The following is a 21,150-nucleotide window of genomic DNA, read 5'->3' as shown; positions in this document are numbered from 1 at the left end:
CAGAGACAGAATGCAGACTGATGTTTGCCAGGGGCTGGGGTGGGGGTGGGGGGAAAATGAGTGGCTGCTTCATGGGTATAGAGATTCTTTTTGGGATAATGAAAAAGTTCTGGAATTAGATAGCAGTGATGTTTGCACAACCTTCTGAATATACTAAAAGCCACTGAATTGTACACTTTAAAACGGTTAAAATGTGAAGTCTGTGTTATGTGAATTTTACCTCCATTAAAAGTCTGATTGCTTTGAAGAGACAGCAGCAGACCTGGGTTATTGTCCCTGATTCAGTATTCTAATTGCTTCTTGGGAGGCAAAGGCCCTGAATTCATTTGGGGGAATGATTTCAGGGATGGTTTCAGGAAACATGTTGGGGAAGTATCAACAACTAGTCATTCTCAATTGCCTGTGCTTGGGTTCTGACAGCTTTGACCCAAGCTGAGAGTTAATCGTGTGAGGTGTGAGACTGAGCTGAGCTCATCCATCTTGAGTGAGATGATACTGGTGCTTGGGGAGGTGGGGGGGCAGAGGCCTGGATGAGCTTATTGCTGGTGACAGGTCATCACCATTTATTTGTGTTCAGTAGGAGAGAAGATGACCAGGACCATGTGCATTACTAACTGCTGAAATGTATAGTCAGGGCCTTGCAACCAACCCCGAGACTTCTGGAAGTGGGGACTCGTTCCTGGCATGGCATTCTTGCAGAGGATCTCTCCTTTGCACCTCTTAACATTCTTGTTAGCAAGGCCTAAGCAAGCAAAAGTAGAGTTTAACAATCATTCCTGTTGTGGGACTGCAAGGCATGAGCTCGAGTGTCTGCTTTAAGTGTAAAGAACCTCTTCAATCACTGACCGCTATTCCCATTTTCTTTGTATTTGGACAATGCAGCCATGGCAGTTTAATTAGAGGACAGATTGTGTCACAGCACTTAGAGTAAATGACAGGCTTTCATCCACATGTGCTAATCAGCACCAGGCAGCTTATGACAGCAACATCCTGCTTTATTGTTAATTACTGGATTTTATTAACCTTCAGACGCTTGAAATGGTTTTAAAGATTTACCCACGACAATTAACTGCAGCAATTTATTTGTAATATCACATGCATTTGGCTTGAATATGCAATGAGGACCCTTGCTTCAAAGCAGCAGCCGTGAACTCCTACAGTCTGGGATGAAACAATAGAATGATTCGAGACACGCCGCTAATTTTCCAAGGTCTCTTGCTGGCTTATAAATTTTATGAATCCAAAGAATCACAATGACCCAGCATTGAGAAAGTGCTCAAAACACACTCTCAGTAGCTTCATTCACCCTGAGGAGGATCCAACTCTTTAGACAGATTTCATTTTTAGAGTGATCTGATCTGATGCATTTGGTAGAAAATAAAGCTTTGACCTAAAGGATCCTTTAATTTTGCTGAAATTAGCATCTCTGAGAGTTTCTGCCTAGCAGCCTGTGGCAACCAGGAAATACATCTTTAGGAATTCTTTTCTATGTGTCCTTCAGGCACTAATGACATACTTCTCTTTCCAGAGTTTCTCTCAGATCGACAGTGCCATTTTATAAAAATTCATAGTGATTTTAAAGAGTCAACCTCCGTTTCAGTTGGCTGTACCACTGTTGATATAGGTACCTGAGCTAGACACCTGGGAGGCATGCTGACCCCTCCAGTCCTCCCAGCCGGTCACCTCTTACACAGCCCACTTCTCCAGCCTTGCTGTGGCCCTCTGGGTCAGGCCCCCGCTGTGGATCACCCCAGCAGGCTTGCAAGTGCTTTCCCCTGGCCTCTGGCTCATCCCCTTGATTCTACTCTCCCCTCCCCCATCACATCTCTAGCAATTTTGAAATGAGCTAAATGTAAATCTTACCTGAGCGTTTCCATGCCTAACACCGTTTAATAGCTCCCTATGACTTCTGACACACTCAAGTTCCCTAACGGGGCATCCAGGGCCCCCCCAAGACCTTTTACTTCTCTCGCCCTCTCGCCAGTCACCCAGCGCTTCCTGGTTCCTGGAGTTCTGAGATCATGTAGAGAACAGGCTCTTCCTGTCTCCATTCTCTCTGACACTTGGTCCCTTCTGCCCAGAGCCCCCTCTCCGTCTGGACTGCACGTGTACTGCGGTCCCACTGATCAGAAAAACATACAAGCACACTCGCATATTGGCACTAAGGTCATTGTTACCAAAACACCAGTTTTAATGACCTCTCAACAATCAGTTATATGGACTTACCAAAATTAACCATCTCCCTAAAATTGCATATTTAGATCATTTCCAATTTCTACTGCAATATAAAATGTTCGATTAACAGGCTTATATCAAATCTTTATTGTCATCTCTAGCTATTTCCTTAGAACTTTCCTATTTGTGGAATTCCTGGAGTAAAGGATAAGAAGTTGTGTAAAACTGTCAGTGTATCTTGTCAAGCTGACATAAACTTCTGGGGAGCACCTTACCCTCTGGCCCACAGGATGGGAGAATGTCTCACCTTACCCTGATCAGTGTGCTTGTTACCTTTTTAAAAACTTGTGGCGAACTTGAAAAGATTTGCCTATTTGTGAAGCTCAGCGTTTTTACCATTTTACAGATCCCCTGTGAATCTTCTGAGTTCTTTGCCTATTTTCCTTTGTAATGTTCATATTTTTCTTAATTTTTAAGTGTTCTTATACTGTAAAAATTTGATGGGGTATTCTAATTAAGAATTTTACAGCTACTTTGATAAACTGAATGATTAATACTTCTTTTCTTGTTTTGCCTTACTAGATTTTGGTGTCAGGGTTATGAGTATATCTTAACTGAATTGGGGAGTTTTCCATCTTTTCTTATGACCCAGAAGTATACACACTATGAATCCTATCTGTTTTATACAGGTTTGAAGGATATTAAATTAACTTTTACCAGTTTCTTTCAAGATTATCAGTCTACTCAGATTTCCTTGATCATCCCCTTCATTCAAGACTTTCAATCTATACACCATTAGCATACAGAATGGATTTACTCCTTTTAAAATCTTTTTATCTGCACTGATATGTCTTTATTAGCCCTAATTTGATTTATCTATATTTTTCTTTTACTGCCTTACCAGATGTCAAATTATTTCATTAATTTGTTTAAAACATTCAGCTTTTAGATTTATTCTACTCAATTGTTTCAGCATTTTCAAACTGTATGTTTATTATTTTCTTTCTTTTGTGTCCCATATATTTACTTTATTTTCCCTAACTTTCTGAATGAACTCTTTTTCAATAAAGGAAAATACCTAACCTATAAAATTTCCTGAGTACAGATTTGACTTCCTTATATATTTAATGGATAAGGCTCCCACTTTCAATATTTTGTTGTCTAATTTTCCCTTTTTTTTCTTTGATTAAATAATTGTAAGCTTTTTTAAAGGGTTTGGATCTCTTCTATAACATGTCACTAATGTCACCTGAGTGCACGATGGTGCAGGATCTTGTCTTACACAATCAGAAAATATAGTGATATTTTTAGTATACGACCAATTTTAACTGCTTAAATTCTCTCAATCTTAACAGCTTAGTTGAACAGACTTTAGCATATGCCTTTGTATTTTGGGGAGGCAGATTCTCAATTGAAAGAGTAGTCTTTTCTCTGAAAGTCATCTTTTCTTTTCCACGTCCATTGATGTTATTCTTGTTCTACCTCTTATCACCTCTCCTTTGAACAATTCAGTAAATTCAGAACTGGTGTCACAGCCTCCAGTCTCTGCTACTCCATCCCTCCATGACGCCACTAAAATACTCATGTCCTGTTTAAAGGCTTTAATGCTTCCCCATTGCTAATGAAATTCAGGTCAAACATTTTCTCAATGACATTCATAACTTGTCACCGTTTCCCCCATCTTTCTCCCCAGGCTCATCCAGTGTTCTCCAACTCCCTGTGGTCCCACCCCACGGCCCCACCTCCAATCTCTAGCTGCACTGAGCTACAGGCTCTTCCCTGAATTCCACAACACTCTTGCCTTTACTTACTGATGTAATCTTTCCACTTGTCATTATTTCTCATTCTAGATTGCCCTTTACACCCCCAATGTAGACTAGTGTCTACAGTAGGTCCCCTAATGTCTCTAAAACTTTACTCCCCTATCAAGTCTACCCTCCAGAGAGCTGTGCACCTGCATGACACATTAAGGGGACTCGTACTCGAGAGAAATGCCCTCCCGGACTAGTATTTAGCATGTGAGCTCCGGAGGAGACAGCCTCAGCTTTCACTAAGCAGCAGTGTGAGAAGTGGTCATAAGGAGAATACTGGAACTGCTTTTGAAGGCACCACTTAAAGTTCCTTTGACACAAATGGCATAGTAACTCTCCCTTGGAGTATAATGTGCAGAAGACCTATGGTTATTGATAGCCTGACGTGCTTTCATTTAAATAAACCTAGGTAATCCGTGATGTCTCCCTTATTTTGGTTCCCCAAAAGTGCAGGGCACTCTTTCCTCTGGGTCTAGTGTTTATGACGTGTCACTTAGATTTGTGACTTAAACTGTTCCGGTCTGTGTCTTCAACTATACAATGAAGGTGACTAACACCTTCTTTGCAAAGCGGTGTGGAAGAAACCAAGCATGGTGTCTGGCACATTCAATCAGTACAAAAGTGTACTGATGGACTTCCGAGAGACTAGCTCTACAAATGGACCACAGCCAGGCCGTATATAAAAATAGAACTCTGACCCACAACCTGCCTGGGAAACTGGCTCCATGTCTATAATATACCGTCCAGAAGTCAGCCTGCTGTAAGTCAGATTTGAAGAGAGTCAGATTGCTGTCTCTAGTAACAGTCCAAAAAGCTAAACAATAACTTGGGTAGCAACTGGTCTGAATGGCTAGCACTGGATTACTGATAGGTTCCCTAATTTTTGCCACTGCTCCCAACTTAGGATCAATCAGAGGAAGCCAAATATGTACCTCTAACCAATCACGTAGCTGCCCCCTTCTACTTATTCCACCTCCAGCTTCCCTGTGTCAATAGCCTCACATCAGGGCACACCTGAAGCCTTCCCTTTTCCCCACTATTGAGCATGCTCATTCCTTGCCTGCCTTGCAGTCTCTGCCAAAATACAAGTAATGGTGGCTGACTCCTTGTTATAACAAGTTTGGAATGCATAGCCTTTGCTTGTTTTCATCTGATTGGTCTCCAATGCTTTCCATTTGTCTATGTATGAGGCACTGTGCTTAGAGCTAGAGGTATAATATGAACATGGTCCCTGCCCTCCTGGAGCTCCCTTTCCAAAAGGAAGTCTAGAAGGTCAGTGAGTCAGCAACTACACAGATGAAGGAATGCAGGCTGGAGATGAATACCGCGAAGGAAACCAGCAAGTGATGTGATGAGCGTCCCTACGTGGTGGAAGTGGCATCTCAGAGCAGTTAGAGAAGACTGCGCTGTGTAGGAGAAACCTGAGCTGATGCTTGAAGGATGGGGATGAGCTGTAGCCACATCGAGACAGAGCAAAGAGCATTCCAGGCATAAGGAACGGAGACCAGTGAGGCCTGAGGGGGGAAGCCACTTGGTAAGTTCTAGGCTAGTGAGGCTGTAGCATAGTAGGCAGAGACAGTGGTCTGCAGTAAGATAAGTAAACACCGATTACACCTAAGAGTATTGTAATTGCTTTGCCAAAACAATCTCTTGTTGCTTGAGTGGTTTTACTATACTTGAGCCTTCTATTATAAGCAGTTTCAAACACTTCTGAAGTGGTCATCACATTAAAAAAGGGGACTAAAGTTATTCATTAGAAGTAATTTTAATGGCTAACATTTGTCAAGAGCTTACTATATACTTTGTATAACTTAAATATTTAATTCTCCCAAATTACCCTATATGGTAAATACTGGTATTACTTCCCTTTTATAAACAAGGAATTGAGGCACAGAGAGCCTGGCCAACTAGCCAAAGCTGACAGAGGACAAGTTGAAGAGCAGGGTCTGAATCGGGCAGTGTGGCTCCAAAGTCCGTGCTCTGAGCGACCACGCGATGCTGCCTCTTCAAGTTGCATAGCTATTGTGAGTCAGTTGTTTGGTGATACATGCTGCTTCCCTTGAGTTTGCAACACTGTTGTGCTTTCTAGTAGTACAAAATATGTTTGAAATTCATAATCTATTATCAGGGACTCACGCATCTTCAAATTCTATTTATTGTTAAAAATAGGGTCTAAGGGAGCATGAGAAAAATCTTCCTCACAAGAAAAATAAAGAACTGTAATTCACATTTTTGTGAACAGCCTCAGTTTGCAGAACTAATCTATTATTAAATCTTTATCCATAATTTATTACACAGATATTTATGTGGGTCAATGTTTGCTGAGCGTGCAAATAGTTACAGGCTTGCTCTCCTGGGGAAACCAACAACCTGTGCTCAGTAGACACAATGAAGATGGATTTTCTTACTTAAATAAATTGGGTCAGAGAAAGTAAGCAGGCAAAATAGTCTGAGGGCTGGGAAAACCTCTTTTAATTCCACCTTTTCCAGGCAGAGTTCTGTCTGCACATAGAGCCCCTGAGTGCCCGAAGCCGACCCCAGTCAAGCAGTCGCACTGCCAGGCAGTGACTTACATTCCCATCGTGGTTTGGGCAAGAGAGGGGCTTTCCTGCAGCCACCGCGGTGACTGTCTCCAGGATGGAGGACTCCTCAACGTTGCTGCCTGGCGTTCGCTGCAGCACATCCATCAGGTTCGTGATGAAGAAGTTGTTCTGGAGCGCGGCCACCCCCTTCTCGGGCAGGATGGAGGTCTGGCGGCACACTGGGCAGGACAGGGTTAAACTGTGGGCAGGAATATAGTTCTGCAGGCACCTGTGGCAGAGGCAGAAGCAGAAGCCAGGGGACTGTCAGCACAGGGGGGCTCAGGCAACAGAACCACCACTTCTCACAGGTACCCCACATGCTCTCAGCAACTACCCAGGCAACTTTGCAGAAACTGCCTTTGCACCTTCCTTTACTAGGAAAAGAACCAGGAGGTGACCTGTATTCGCATTGGCCTTGTTGAAGGAAAGAGATGCCATTGACTTTGGTAGTGTCTTCTAGAGCCTTGTCTCACACACGCACGCGCGCGCGCGCACACACACACACACATGCAGTCTGTGGACAGGCAGCCTTGGCCTCACCAGGAAGCTTGGCGGAAATGCAAACTCTGAGGTCTCTCTCCAGGCCTAATGCATCAGATCCCAGGCAATTTGTAATCACGTTAAGGTTGAGAAGCGTTGGTCTAGAATATCTAGTCTGGTGTTCATGAACTTGTGGCCTTTTACAGAGGGGAGAAACATGTCACACTTAGTTCAGAAACTCTTTCTACATACAAAGTCACAAGCAGATCTCTGCTGTGAAAAATACACCCAGGAGGAAGTGTTTTGTTTGACGCAGGAAGGGGATATCCCGAGTCACACTAACATGATCTCTTCTTGCCTCTCCTCAACAGGCATCAACTTCATTCATTTAATTAATGACATGTATCGCTACTAATGACCAACATATTGAACGTACTGACCACTACATTCAAAGTACTTCCAACAACCCAGTGAAGTAGGTACTGTTATAATCACCTTTACACATATGACAGAATGCGGGCAGAGACAGGCTAAGTTACTTGCCCACAGGAAGTAGGTGGTGGGGAAGAGTAGGAATTCGAACCAAGGCAATTTGGTGCCAGAATCTAAACTCTGAATAACTACATTATACAATGTTTTCTCATTTCTCGGCCAAACAGAATTCAAAAACCAATGATTTTGCCCATATCCTTTATTTTGCAGATGAGGAAACCAACAACAAGTTAATTGACCTTCCTTACGTCACAGAAGTAGCTAATGACATCTAAATCCAATAACAATTGTTCAACCCTACCTCACTAGACTTCTCAGCAGCATTCATCAAACTTGACCACTATGCTTCGCCCTCCCTTTCTCTGAAACTTCATCTTCCCTTGGCGTTTGACACCACACTCGGCTGGTTCTCCTGTCTGCTCTGTTTTTTCTACTGGGTCAGTACAGTCTGGAGTTAATCCAGGCTCCACTGTAAGCGCTCTTCTGTCCCCAGGATATTATATCCAAGTGCCTGCCTAAAGCATAACACTGCTACGTTTACATTTTTCCCCACAGATGGCTCCTCTGAGCCCCAAGTCTGTACACCATCTCCCTTCTTAACATTTCCTCTTAGATGCCACACAGGTTCTAAAACTCAGCATGTCCCCAATCAAACCCATGATTGTCCCCCAAGCTGTGTCTTCTTCCTATCTCCACGAAAAGCACCTGTATCTCACATAGATGGATTGGGCTAGACCGAAGCGAGAGGGTAGGGGGCAGACTCAGGGCAGGCGGGAATGTTGCCTCTCACCCGTCAGAACAAGGAAATGGGACCCAGACAGCAGACAACTGGGCACTGAACACCAGGAACGGGGCAGCTCTGCCGAGTCCAGACTGAGTGGCTCATGGCTCTCAGCCCTGTATATAAAGGGCCCCAGACAGCGGCAACTGCTGCCAATCTAATGAGGCTCTCACCGTGGGAGCCCAGAGATATACAGACAAGTAGCTGGTGTTCATGTTTTAGCCACGCCTATTGAGTGAGGGGGGAATCACTCTCCATTTAGCCATTCTGGAATATGAATTGCAAAGTACATAAGCCCAGCTATAACATGATTAATGTAAAAAGTATTGGTGCTCTACATACCACCACTAAAACAAACAAAAACCCTATATCCACACATATACACAAAACCACAAAACACAACTCGCCACAAAGAAAGCAAAGCAAACAAACAAAACCCCATAACTACCAATAATAAACCTCTCCCACCATCCATCACCACCAAGGATGTGATTATTCTGTTGCAATTGAGACCTTCCAAAGTAAATCAGCTCAAAGCATGCTCAATCAGTTAACAAATCTATGTTAAATTGGATGGCAGATGTAATTAGCATTGATTTGAAGCCTTTGGAAATACCAATTTCCTGTTCTATACCAGAAAGCAAAGTATTCTAATTATGTATATTAAATAATAGTATCCAATGTATTTAACAAAATACTATAAAACATAATTACCATATTTTTTTAAGAAAAGTATATAATCTTACTAGGGAAATACTTAAATTAGGCCACAGATAAACTAATTACTAACAATATCTTTATGCTTAACTGCTTATGTGGAAAATTGAACAAGGTGATAAATGTATATTCTGATAAATGAGTACCCCCTGGAAAAAACCATTTACGAAAATAAATAAGGAAGTATATTCTTATCTATAGCAAATTGCCTTATACATAATTTATAATTATTACACATACAGTTTTTCTTCATCTGAAATATCATAATGTTCCAATGGGTCATTAGTGTCTTCCGAAGTATCTGTGGAAGGGAAGCTCTAGCCTTTGAATGCCTCACATATGCAGGTATTTTTTCCTGATTATTATATGGGAAGAAATAATAGATTTTTAATTGTCCTTCACCAAAGATCCTTTGTGAGGTAACTATGGTTGGCAAAAATTTTTCCACAAAGAATAAGGGGCAAAATTTTTTTTTAACTTTAAATCTTCAAATGTCTAAAGCTCCACCTTCTGTAGAAATGAATGCACAGCTACTAGATTTTTTTTTTGCCCCATTTGTAATTACTTGAAAGAAAGTGAATTATTGGCAAGTCATGATTATGTTTCTTGCTGTCTATCAGAAGCACAAAAGACTCATTGTCTCCCATCAGTAACTGGAGAGCTCTGGAAAGAAGCCTTGGTAGGAGGTCAGTCTGTGCGACTCCCTTCTCCGCGCACAAAGGAGGCTTACCTCTCGCAGAAAGTGTGCAGACAGGGGAGAACCTTGGGGTTTTTGTACCGTTCCAGGCATATACTGCAAATCAGAAACTGCTTGTCAATCTGGCGCACCACAGGACTTGGGATGTTGGTGGCTTCACTGGCCATCCTAGACCACTGACATGGGGGGCCGGCTGTCTTTGACCCTGCACACTGCTGCTGTCAGACAAAAAACCAAAATGGAAACATATTTAATAATCTATAAGTGCACATCAATCATTGGCTCATTCACTATGGGCATTGTGTTAGGAATACAGGTAGAATTCCATGTTAGCGACCTCAAAATGACCATAGCCAACCCTCGTGCTATGGAGGAAGTACGCTGAGCTGCCTATTTTGCAAATCAACAAAATGATCACGGGTTCACCATGCACACAAAGCAGATTAAAAGAAGGTGCGTTGTACACAGAGGTATGCTTGCTGACTTCTAACGCAGTGGCCACTGAGGGGTTACATACTTATATAGCTGTGCCTGTCCATGCCTTCAGCCATGACTACAGTTGAATATATCTTTACTGTCTTATTAAAATAGTCTTATAGCCTACATTAAATAGAATAATCTAATAAAAATAGAATATGTTTTCCCAACTATTATACAGTACTTGAAGGGGACCAAAATATGCCACTTTGACATAAGAATAAGTATTTGGACCTGAAGGCAATTGAGCAGCAGCAGACATGGGAGGGGCTTTGGGCCCTCTCCCACCTGCCTAGTATTTCCCATCTGTAAAGGCGCCCCACTCCCCCATTCCAGGAAGAGGAGAAGACTCAGAGTTGGCACAGAGAGGAATCTGCATAGCAAACCTCACTCAACAACCTCACCTACCGTACATCTCCTGGTCACTTTCCCACCACTTACTGCCCTTAAGAATGCAAACAGCCTTCTTCCCTGTCTAGTTACTTCTCCATAATTTGTTGCCCTTTGTCAGAATAGCATATAAGCTTCCGGGCCTAAACCATCTCTGGGTTGTCACGTCTTTTCTGTGAAGCCCAAATGCATGTGAAGCCCCATGCATGCAGAATTAAAAGTACTAAGTCAATACAATTCAATAAAATTTCACACATTTTATTTGGGGAAAATAAAATAGCCATAAATTTGTACATTTTTTTCTCCTGATAATCTGTCTTTTGTCAGGCTCATTCACAGGCCCCAGACACAGAACATAAGAGTGTAGAGAAAAAGCTTTCCCCCCCGCTATGTACTGCTACTATGTAGGATAGGAATAATTAGAACTTTTAATTTAAAACTTTGTATGTGGTTCAGAGTGTTTTCTTCTGAACTAAAGGTCTGTGGATTTCATACTAAAACGTGTTTGTCATGGATCAGGGACGATGGTTAGAGTTAGTCCTTATTATTTTAAGCAATGTCTGTGGGTATTCGTGTGTAGGCATTCAAGGGCCTTGGTGAAGGGAACTCACTCAGAGAAGGTTTCAGTTAGTGAGGGATTAGCCAGAAATGGAGACTTAGTAGAAGGCAGCACAGAGCAGGCAGAGGGTCCGTGAGAGAACAAGGGGAGAAGTTACGGCATAAAACACAGCTCCATTTACCGCCTTAAAGGTCTGCTGGCTCCTATCCCAAACCAAGGCTGAGCTAAAATTCACTTCCTAATTTTCTAAATGTTTGGGTAAGTATCCATCCACAGCCTTCAATTCCCAATAGAAATGCTTTTTGCCAAAAAAAAAAAAAAAAAAAAGTCATTAATCTTCAGGACCCTGGGCAGGCAGGGTATTCTTCTCACTGTATAAGATTTTTAAAAGTGAGGCTTGGTTCAGAAATGTGCCAGAATGCAAACTGGGGTATGTAGGTCTCTAAAACCCATGGTCTTTCACTCCTTAAATCACCACCCCCCCCACCGACTCGTGTTTTAAGAAGGCTGTACTAGGGAAGGTTGGTTCATGTCTGACATGCTAATGGGGCCTGGGACCTGCATTTGAAGCTGGAGAATAAACTATACTTACGGAATCAACAATTCTATACTTTCTAAAGGAAACATTCTTTTCCAAATATAAATGATAGCTCTTTCTCCCTGCCAAATCATCAAATTTTTTAAAAGTTGTCAACTTGTATTCAGAAAATTCTATTTACCCGTATCTGAGTATAGTTACAAACAGGACACACCCATTTTGCAATGCTGTACCTTCTCGATAAGTTTATTAAAGAGCATGATTAACAAACTGATAGAACCTTGTGAAAGCACCTGCCACACAGGAGTGTCACATTCAAACGACTCACTGTGTTAGTTAAACAGTGTGGGTGTGACATACCTAATTAGCCAACATTATCTGCTAGACTTTCATTGAATGTCTCCCTAAAGAAGCAGTGGAGAATGAAATGAATTGAATTACATGGAGCTCATTTCTCAGGAGCTCAGAGTGTTGGCACATCATCTCCTTTTCTTCAGCCACATCCCTATGACATCAGACTGGGGAGGGAATGGGTTTGCAGGTCTGTGAGATCAGGAAACCAAAGCCGAGGAGTTAAATGACTTGCCCAAGGTCATCCAGCAAAATCAGTGAATCAGAAAGCTCAGATTTCAAGTTTGCTGCCTTATCTGATAAGTCACGATACTTAAACACGTGTAGCACTTGACTGTGTGTGTGTGAGAGAGAGAGAGAGAGAGAGGGACATAAAAATTACAGAGTGCTCACTTCAGCAGCACTACAATTGAAATGATGCAGATTAGCACGGCTCTGGAGCAAGGGTACGTTCCATATTTTAAACATACACATATCGAACTTGTCAGTGGAAATCACACATTCACCATTTTATTTTGCATAACTTTTGAAAATTTTCATATTGCCATTTGAAATAATCAGTCATGCTGAGTATTAAAGAGAGCAGGGAGAAAATATCATTGGATTTTACTTTTTTTTTATCCTTAGAAGTTTGGATTTGGGGCAAAGGGAAAAAAACATTTGTTTTAATGATATATGTTGACTAAATGAAATTTCCTGAGCCAACAGTTTTATTCTCTAAAGCCGAAATAGAAACATTTATTTTAATTTCATGATCATTATTGTAGTGGGTGAGAATTTTTGTTAGCGCTCACACTAATTTAAAATCACAACAATGTTACAGATCTGTCACAAGTGACCTGTTGAAGACATCTGGGTTTTTAGGACTCCCAGGATCAACACAAAAGGTTTCCAAACCCCCAAAACAGAGGCTTTGCCAGGAACTATCATTGTCTGAATATGACTGCATACCCACAAGAGGAAGGCAATTTGACTGCTCCTAAAGGCATAATGTGCTCAGAAAATTGGAAGCACAGAGTGTACCAATAAGCACCGTGGGAAGCCTTCCATCAGTCTGAATATGCCTTGAGGAAAATACACAAAATACATGACAGCCTTTAATCAAAGTGTTTGGGCATGACCACAGTTTCTGATCTCCTTGATTAGAAAAGCAGTATATTCTTATCTAGATCCTCAGCTGACATTCTTTCCCCATCTTGGTTTCTGAAGTGTCAAAGATCCTTCTTTACACACATAAGCAGCAGGAACAGTGAATGATCAGCAAGGAGATGAGGACCTAGAACAGTTCTGCTGGAGATCAGCAAAACCAGTTTCTGAAGAGACGCACGTGAAAACACACCTGGGGTGGACTCTGCTCTGAAGGAGCCGGGATGTTTTGGGTACAGAAACAAGCACCAGGCACTCTGATGAAAGGAAACGGGAGAGAAGTGAAGGCAGGAAGAGCCATTTTAAAGCTGCAGAAGTAGCCAGCACGAATATGAGACTGACTTCAACAGGCTGTGAGAGCTTTCGTGTGGGGAGACTAACCGACTCCTTTTCCGTGGCAAACCAAGGCCAACACCGCTTACAGAGGGGCTCACTCCCCTCTCCAGCTCTGCTCAGTATCTTTCTCCAACGGACTATTATTTAAAATGGAAACCTGCCCCAAGCCCCTAGGACTTGCTTACCCCCATCCTTGCTGTTTTCCTCCATACCTCACTTTCTAATATGACTGTGTAATGTATTTATTTTGCATATTATCTCCTCCCACACCCCACTAGGATGTAGAACTCTCAAGGGATTCTTGTCTGATTACTCACAGCAGTAGTCCCAGCTCCTAGAACTGTGCCTGGTAAATAATAGACACATACTATTTTTTTGAATGAACTGAACACATAAAGTCTAACATGAGAATGAACTCAGTCCCCGCAGCAGAAAAGAGGGGCACTTGCTGAATGACATGATGAAGAGCAAGGTCATTACCAGTCATGGGAAAGTTTTTACTTGACATCAGACAGTACCTGTCTCCCATGTGATAATCCAATGCTTAGCAACACAAGCTATTATCCAGAAGGTAAATAGTTAGCAACATATGTTAACATACTCACAAATGCAAGAAAAGACATTGAGAACTGTAGAAAACAAATACTCATGGCAAGTAAAAGCCCAAGAAGGATGCCACATAAATTCCTTATAACAGGGGCTTGCCGCCTAAGCGCAGCTTGTTGCGGGTAAAAACAATGCAACAATCACATCACCAAGTCTTGGGCAGAGAAAAATCCTGTCCCAAAGCTTCTTTCCTCTCGTCATCTCTGGTATTTTTCTTGGCTCACTTTCTCAGATCTACAGCTTCGTGAGAATTACAACCAAATGGAAAAGTAGAACTTGATAGGAGGAGATGAAATGAAAGAAAAATGCCTGTGTCCACAATTCTATGGCTGAGACCATATTTCCCACCCGAAATTATACCACTTAGATGAGAAAACCATCCAAACCCCTATTGCTGACACCACAGTGAGGAAGAGCACGCAGGGCGGATGGAAGAGAACCGCCACACTGAAAATGCCTCTTCATGAGAAGGGGAGAGAGTTGGTGAAAACTCGTCCGGCTGGTCTATGAAACACGGTTGGGAAACAGGTCGAGATTCCTTTGGAGAATAAAACTTTAGCATGTGATTGTGGGTAGGAGGCAGCAAGCATATGTGATTATACATCACCCTCCAGGCACTAGATTCCATGCCTGTTGCTTAACGTTATGGCATTCCTGGGTTGCTCCTCCTCTTTGTTGCCACTTAGCTGAATTTATTAATATGGCTGCATTTTGTACTGCTCTTGGGCCAACGATGGTGGTGCGGGTGTGCTAAAATCAGCTGCTCAGGGCGTTAAAAATCTTCTGGTGCAGTTCGAGAAAGGAAATCTTGAACCATTAGGATTATCTATAGCTCACAATATGCCACCTTTTACCTGCCAGGACAGGTGGTACCTCGAGCTCAAGCCACAGGTTGAAACATGACTAAAGAAACCAGGTATTTTTAATTTTTAAAATGTGTGAGCATTCATGTGCAATGGAATTGGCATTGGAGCTGAGAACCCAACTAGAAGAAAAGAGGACAATCTTCAGTAGAATTAAAACAGGGTGACCTACTTCCAGTTAAATCAAGCTGCTATCCCAAAAGGGCCGTTTTGTAAATTAGAAGGCCAGATGCAGTATCCTTCCTGACAGTATGTATGCAACTGTGTATATGTGTGAGTGTGTGTTTTGGTGGGGGGACGTTCTAGGGGGAGGGTATCTATTGTACTTGAACTTCTGTCTCCAGACAAGGACATGCTCAAGCTTTCCAAAGGTCCTTATTTGCACGGTCAGATGCGTGACAGCTTCCCTAGACTGCTGGGTTTTGCTTATGTGGAAGCTGATTTATTTTTATTTTTATTTTTTAAAGATTTTTTTTTTAATTTATTTTTAGTGAGGGGAAGGGAGAAAGAGAGGAGAGAAACATCAATGTGTGGTTGCCTCTCATGCACCCCCTACTGGGGACCTGGTCAGCAACCCAGGCATGTGCCCTGACTGGGATTTGAATGGACGACCCTTTGGTTCACAGGCTGGCACTCAATCCACTGAGCCACACCAGCCTGGGCATCAGTTGATTTAAAAGCCAAGTCCCCAACTTGGTTTTTTGCCTATTTCCTCTACCTTGTTCCTTAGTATGGATAACTGTTTGCCATTGCTTTCTTCATAAAAGCCCTCACCCTTTGCAGTCAGTTCTTAAGATTTGCTCTGGGGATTCTAATTTCCAGAAGGCTGAGTCTGCACGATGGAGTGTTAAGTGGTCAGGCTAATCGACATTCATCTTGCAGTACCCTGGGACCATCGAGATGAGTGGGGTCTCCTCTCCCCACATCCGTCACCTTGCTTTCCAAGTCTCCTCCCTTGCTTTCCTTGGGGACTCCACAAAGAGGCTGAATATTCTGGGAGCACAAAAATGGCAGAGCACAGCCAGGCCCCTAAGCTCTGGGGGTTGGGTGCGGTTAGCAAGTAGGGGGAGGAGAAATTTATTCTACATCGGAACTTCAAAAGACAGGCCTGCTCACAGTAAACCTCTTTTGCCCCTGGTTAATAGGAAGCATATTATTTAATGCTGATGTTGATCAGAATAAATATTCACTTTAATAAATATATTTTCCAGAAGAGTAATAAATAGCACTTATGAAGGCTATTGAGACTAGAAAGGCAGAGAAGGTAAAGTAGAGTGGGCAGAAAGACTGACATGCAGAAAGCAGTCGTGAATATTTCCTTCAGTGAGTTGATTTGAATAATTATACTGGGCTCATTTATTCCTCAGTATCTGGTCTAATCTAAATCTCCAAAATGTAGGTGGTTTTGTTAAATTCAGGCAACCCACACCATAATACTCAGAGAACCCTAACGGCCAGTCCCATTACAGAACAAATTCCACTCTGATATTAAAACCCTTATGTAAGTAATAAAGGAGCACAGATGGCATTTTTAAGCAATTACAGTTGTGTGCAAACTATAACTGTGCCACAATTAGAAGTAATTCAGTCACATTTTTTAAAGATAAAAACTATAATAGTAAATAATTTGGCAGCAAATTTTTTGAAGTTTGAAAGGATCTTTCTTCTATACATTTCAATAATATATACTAATGTTTGGCTAAGGTCTTGGTTCGATGAAAGAGATAATGAAAAAAGGCACAAGGGAAACTTAAAAATTAAGATTAGTTAAATTTTTGAAAATTGGTATTTAGGGGTTTTTTCCTACTTAATAGAAGAAACTAAGTTTGAAGAAATTAATGTCTAAAGACATCCAAATGAAGGATATTTTCATTTCTTTTTAACACAAAGAATACGTATTTTTACTCTATTTCACATGCAAGAAAACCCACTTAAGCTTTTGTTATTGTATTTAAAAAGTCATCTCAGGATTATAATAATAACTACAGTGAAAATGTATATAGGTTTTATTCTCTGTTTTAAAAATGTGTGCCTTGTACATGCTGCATTCATATTTCTGGAAGCAGCACAGAGAACCTTTTTACATTAGGCCATGTTTCAACCTTTCCAGTGAAAATCACTTGTGTCTTTCTAGGAGAATATTGGAAAGGAGTATTTAGAGGTTTAGGAAAGGCCACAGCTGACATCTCGGCAACAGAAAGCTGCTTTCTCATACCACAGCACACAGGAAACTTTGCTTTGTGTGCCTGCTCGGGAGGGCGTGCATGATTTAACATCACAGTGGGTTAGGACGGGTGCTGCTAAGGCATCTGCTAGAAAAGAAAGGCACCAGGAAATAGGTTCACACTAAGCAGACTGGAATCCTAATACATAAGAAATCAATTTAAGAATCTGGGCAAACAAATGGCTCTCCTTACATATTCTAATTTCTTTTAAAGAAAAAAAGAACCTCTAACCATTGATAAGCATGAGGAATAAAACTGCCACAATAGGATTTAAGCCAGAGAAGAACCAATAATTTTTTAAATGCCTCATTCTAAATCTAGATCTGTTCCTTAAAGCTTAAAACCCCTCTTTTTCTAAGACAGAAATGTCATCTTATCTTTTGGTTCAGAAATCCACCTAATTTTTAGTTGAAAATGAATAGCTTTCTCACTTGCTCTCCTATCCCTCCAAAACCAGGAATAATGACAGGGTGGGGCATACTTGTAGAAAAATTTCTGGAATACAATGATAATGCTCAGTGTTTCAGGAAGCAAACCTAAGGTCCAACCCAAAGATTTTTTTTTTTTTTCCCTGTAATGCTACCATTGAACTCCACCCAGATTCGAGTCTACTGCAAAGACAAGGGGAAAAGTGTCAGGGAAAAAACTCAAATCATCTCCTGCATCTTCGCTGGCCATCAACGGGATTTGGAATTCAGAAGGTCGAGTCATGCATTATGAATGAATGGGTTTCCAATGGTAACTGGGAACGGTGGCACTCAACCCCAGGGTTCTCTCATAGAGGACTGGGTGGGGGAAGGGTGGAACCACACATTCTCCTCCACCCTGGGGTACCCAGGAAGGAATCCTGCAAATGAAATGTTGCATCCCCACCTTCGTACCCAACATATGCAGGAGGAAAAAAATCTATTTAAAATAAGCCGAGATACACGTTAAAATAAAGACAAGTAAAAACAAACAAAAAAAGCTAGTCAGATCACATTAGGAACTTGATAAGAAAATCTTGCATGACTTTCTCCCTATTCTTGTGAATTCAGTGCCTTTGTTTAAGCAAAGAGCAAGTCTTTCTCTATCTTATAGTTACAGACCATGCAGTATTACCGAGAGAGGAAAGGCGGGGTGGGAGCAGAACAGAGAGCAGGAGAAATCAGTTATCCACCTGGCATAATACTAAGCAATCGGAACGTTTAAGACCTACTCATTTCTGCAGACAAACTAACCAACGAAGCAAAGCATTAAACCCTCCCAAGCTGCAGCCCGGCGGGAATCCAAAAGAACAATGCACATTTCTGCTAACATCTCAAGTTTGGAAGCACCATGCAAAGAGACTGGTTAAAATCCCCTACCATGCGGTGCAGCCATCATCAGAAGCCCAGCATATCTTCTGCTCTGTGGAGGGATGTGCCAGATCATGAACAGAACAGAGGAAGAGAAAAATGGAGGAAATGAGAGAAGAGGAAGCTCAGCAAAGTCCGCAGGAATGTTTCTGGGTCCTTAACAAGTGGGAGACCCCTCTCGGCATTCAAACCAATCAATCCTTATCTTACAGGACATCTTTTTCTCACTCAGGGTCTGTTGAAAAGACTGCAGCAAACCAAGCAAGGGATTATGGGATAGGGATGCAGCAGCGAGCTGCAATGAGATTCGTGGGTGGCTTGCTCGCCCCCTCTGAGTCAGCAGTCAGCTGTTTCCAGGCTCTCCGCTGGGCCGCTGAGGTCCATCACCACTGTGTGACTGTATGATCCACCCAGGGAGAGGCGACCAGCGCACAGGTCTCCCCGCGCGGCGCAGCCTGGACCGGCCCCGTGAGCGCTACAAATCGGAAAGAGGGCGTGCTGATGAGCAAATAGGAGCCGCAGGGAGAATGGGTTCTTCAAAGAAAACTAGACCTACAGTAACTCAATATGAAAAGTTCGAATTTAAAGGGTGAGAGCACTTTCTTTAGGAAAAAAAGATGAACTCTTTCCTTAAACGTTTCAAGTAATTTGAAACACAAATGCAAATTTTAAAAATGCAAAACAGCTCAGTTCAACAAGCCTCTACTATCTTTTCCACTCTTGGTATTTGCCCAGAAAATAAAATACAATTCCTCAAAGTCAAATAGTGCAAATGACATTTCTCTGCTTTTAGTGGTTCTAACCATTCAGAGAAAAAAAAAATCATACAGTATTTATTTGTTCCAGGGGATGAACAGAACTCACTGCTTTTTTCTGATGATGCAAAAGTTTCTAGTTAAAGGTTCAGAAATTTGACAAACTTTACATATACACACAACTTGATTTCCTACCAAGTCATTAAACTTACTTTTAAAGGGTCTGCTAACTTAAAATTGATCAGCACGTAGCCATATAAAAACTATTAGATGCTCACATTGTATATAATACTTTAGAGTTAAAAAATCATACATTTCAGGATGGAATTCACAATCATTCCATTTTCTTCAGCAATGAAGGCAGTTCCAGAATCATACTGCATTTTATTCCTTGGTTAATTACTAGTTGAAGAGTGGACACTAATCCTTTATATTTAAATAAAACTGTGAATTTGCATACTTGATCACATCAATATTCAGCACATTCTTTTCTTGCAGTCAGGCTTTGCACTGAGCCCTGTGAGGGCAGCGGAGCACTGGTTGCCTTTGTTAGTGGGAGGCAAGAGGGGTCATAGAGAATCCAGTGACATCGACAGGCCCAGGAAAATGCACAGACATGCCAGTTGTAGCATGCTATTCCAGGTGGTACGTAGTTCTCAAAAGCCTAGTTGCCCTGGACAGGTAGCTCAGCTGGTTAGAGCATCATCCCAATATACCAAGGTTGCAGGTTCAATCCCCAGTCAGGGCACATACAAAAATCAACCAATGAATGAATAAATAAGTGGAACAACAAATTGATGTCTCTCTCTCTCTCTTCCTCCCACCCCCTCTCAAACCACTAAATAAATAAATAAAAATCTTGCTCTGGCCAGTGTAGCTCAGTGGATTGAGTGCTGGCCTGCAAACCAGAGTCACCAGTTCCATTCCCAGTCAGAGCACATGCCTGGGTTATAGGCCAGGTCCCCAGCAGGGGGAGCACTAGAGGCAACCACACTTTGATGTCTCTCTCTCCCTCCCTTCCCCTCTCTCTAAAAATAAATAAATAAAATCTTTTTAAAAATTAAGCCCAGGTTAACACTCTGTTTTAGAATTTTTGTGTTTTTTTCAACAGCTTTATTGTGACATAATTCATATATTATACACTTCCTCCATTTAAAGTGTACAATTCAATGGCTTTTAGTATACTCACAATCAATTTCAAAACATTTTCATCACCTCAAAAAGCAATCCTGTACCCATTAGCTATCACTCCCTACCGTGTCATCCCCCACAGTCCTAAGCAACCGTTAACCTACTTTCTGTCTCTGTTCTGGCTGCTCACATGCATGGGTTAGTGTAACATGGGGTCTTAGGTGTCTGGCTTTTGTCACACAGCATAATGTTTTCAAGGCTCACCCATGTTGTAGCATGTATCAGTATTTCATTCCTTTTTACGGTTGTGAAAACTATCCCATTGTATGGAATAGCATATTGTGTTTATACATCTGTCAGTGGATGGGCATTTGAGTGGCCTGCACGGTTTTGGCGACGAAGAATAACACTGCTGTAAACATTCGTACACAGGCCTTTGTGTGGGTGCACGTTCTGCTTCGGTTTACAATCTAGTTAAAACAACACCTGAAGCTATGGACCAGCTACCCCCACTTTATTTCACAACGTCTCCTTCCTAAGACAGACCATCACAGAGGTGCCTGACTCGCTACAATGGGAGTTCCCTCTTCTTCTCACTTGTGCTGCTGAGCCCATCCGGTAGCCAAATTCATCAAATGCTGACTCTTCCCCAAGCACAGCCTCTTTCCTTCCTCTCTCTTCCTCTTCCCATGCATCCCAGA

At 41.9% G+C, this 21,150-nt stretch overlaps 1 protein-coding gene across 10 annotated transcripts in view; it reads right to left on the bottom strand.

Moving 5' to 3' along the window:
• Window positions 1-21,150, bottom strand: part of TRIM2 (tripartite motif containing 2) — a 122,284-nt gene that overhangs the window by 36,738 nt on the left and 64,396 nt on the right. For 5 of the 10 annotated variants that reach the window (XM_053912036.2, XM_045202663.2, XM_045202662.2 and 2 more), the window contains exons 2-3: window positions 9,769-9,950; window positions 6,560-6,797 (exon numbers count right to left, since the gene is read on the bottom strand). In XM_053912036.2, the coding sequence (XP_053768011.1) occupies window positions 6,560-6,797; window positions 9,769-9,902 (372 nt within the window). In that variant the 5' untranslated portion in view covers window positions 9,903-9,950. Of the gene's footprint in view, window positions 1-6,559; window positions 6,798-9,768; window positions 9,954-13,389; window positions 14,086-18,572; window positions 20,092-21,150 lie in introns of those variants that run through there. The other 5 variants (XM_045202664.3, XM_045202661.2, XM_024568858.4 and 2 more) reach the window with 3 other exon arrangements.

The sequence above is a fragment of the Desmodus rotundus genome, chromosome 9, assembly GCF_022682495.2.
Source record: "Desmodus rotundus isolate HL8 chromosome 9, HLdesRot8A.1, whole genome shotgun sequence".
Taxonomy (NCBI): domain Eukaryota; kingdom Metazoa; phylum Chordata; class Mammalia; order Chiroptera; family Phyllostomidae; genus Desmodus; species Desmodus rotundus.
Note: the sequence above shows the minus strand (reverse complement) of the source record. Positions and strands in the feature narration are given on the sequence as shown.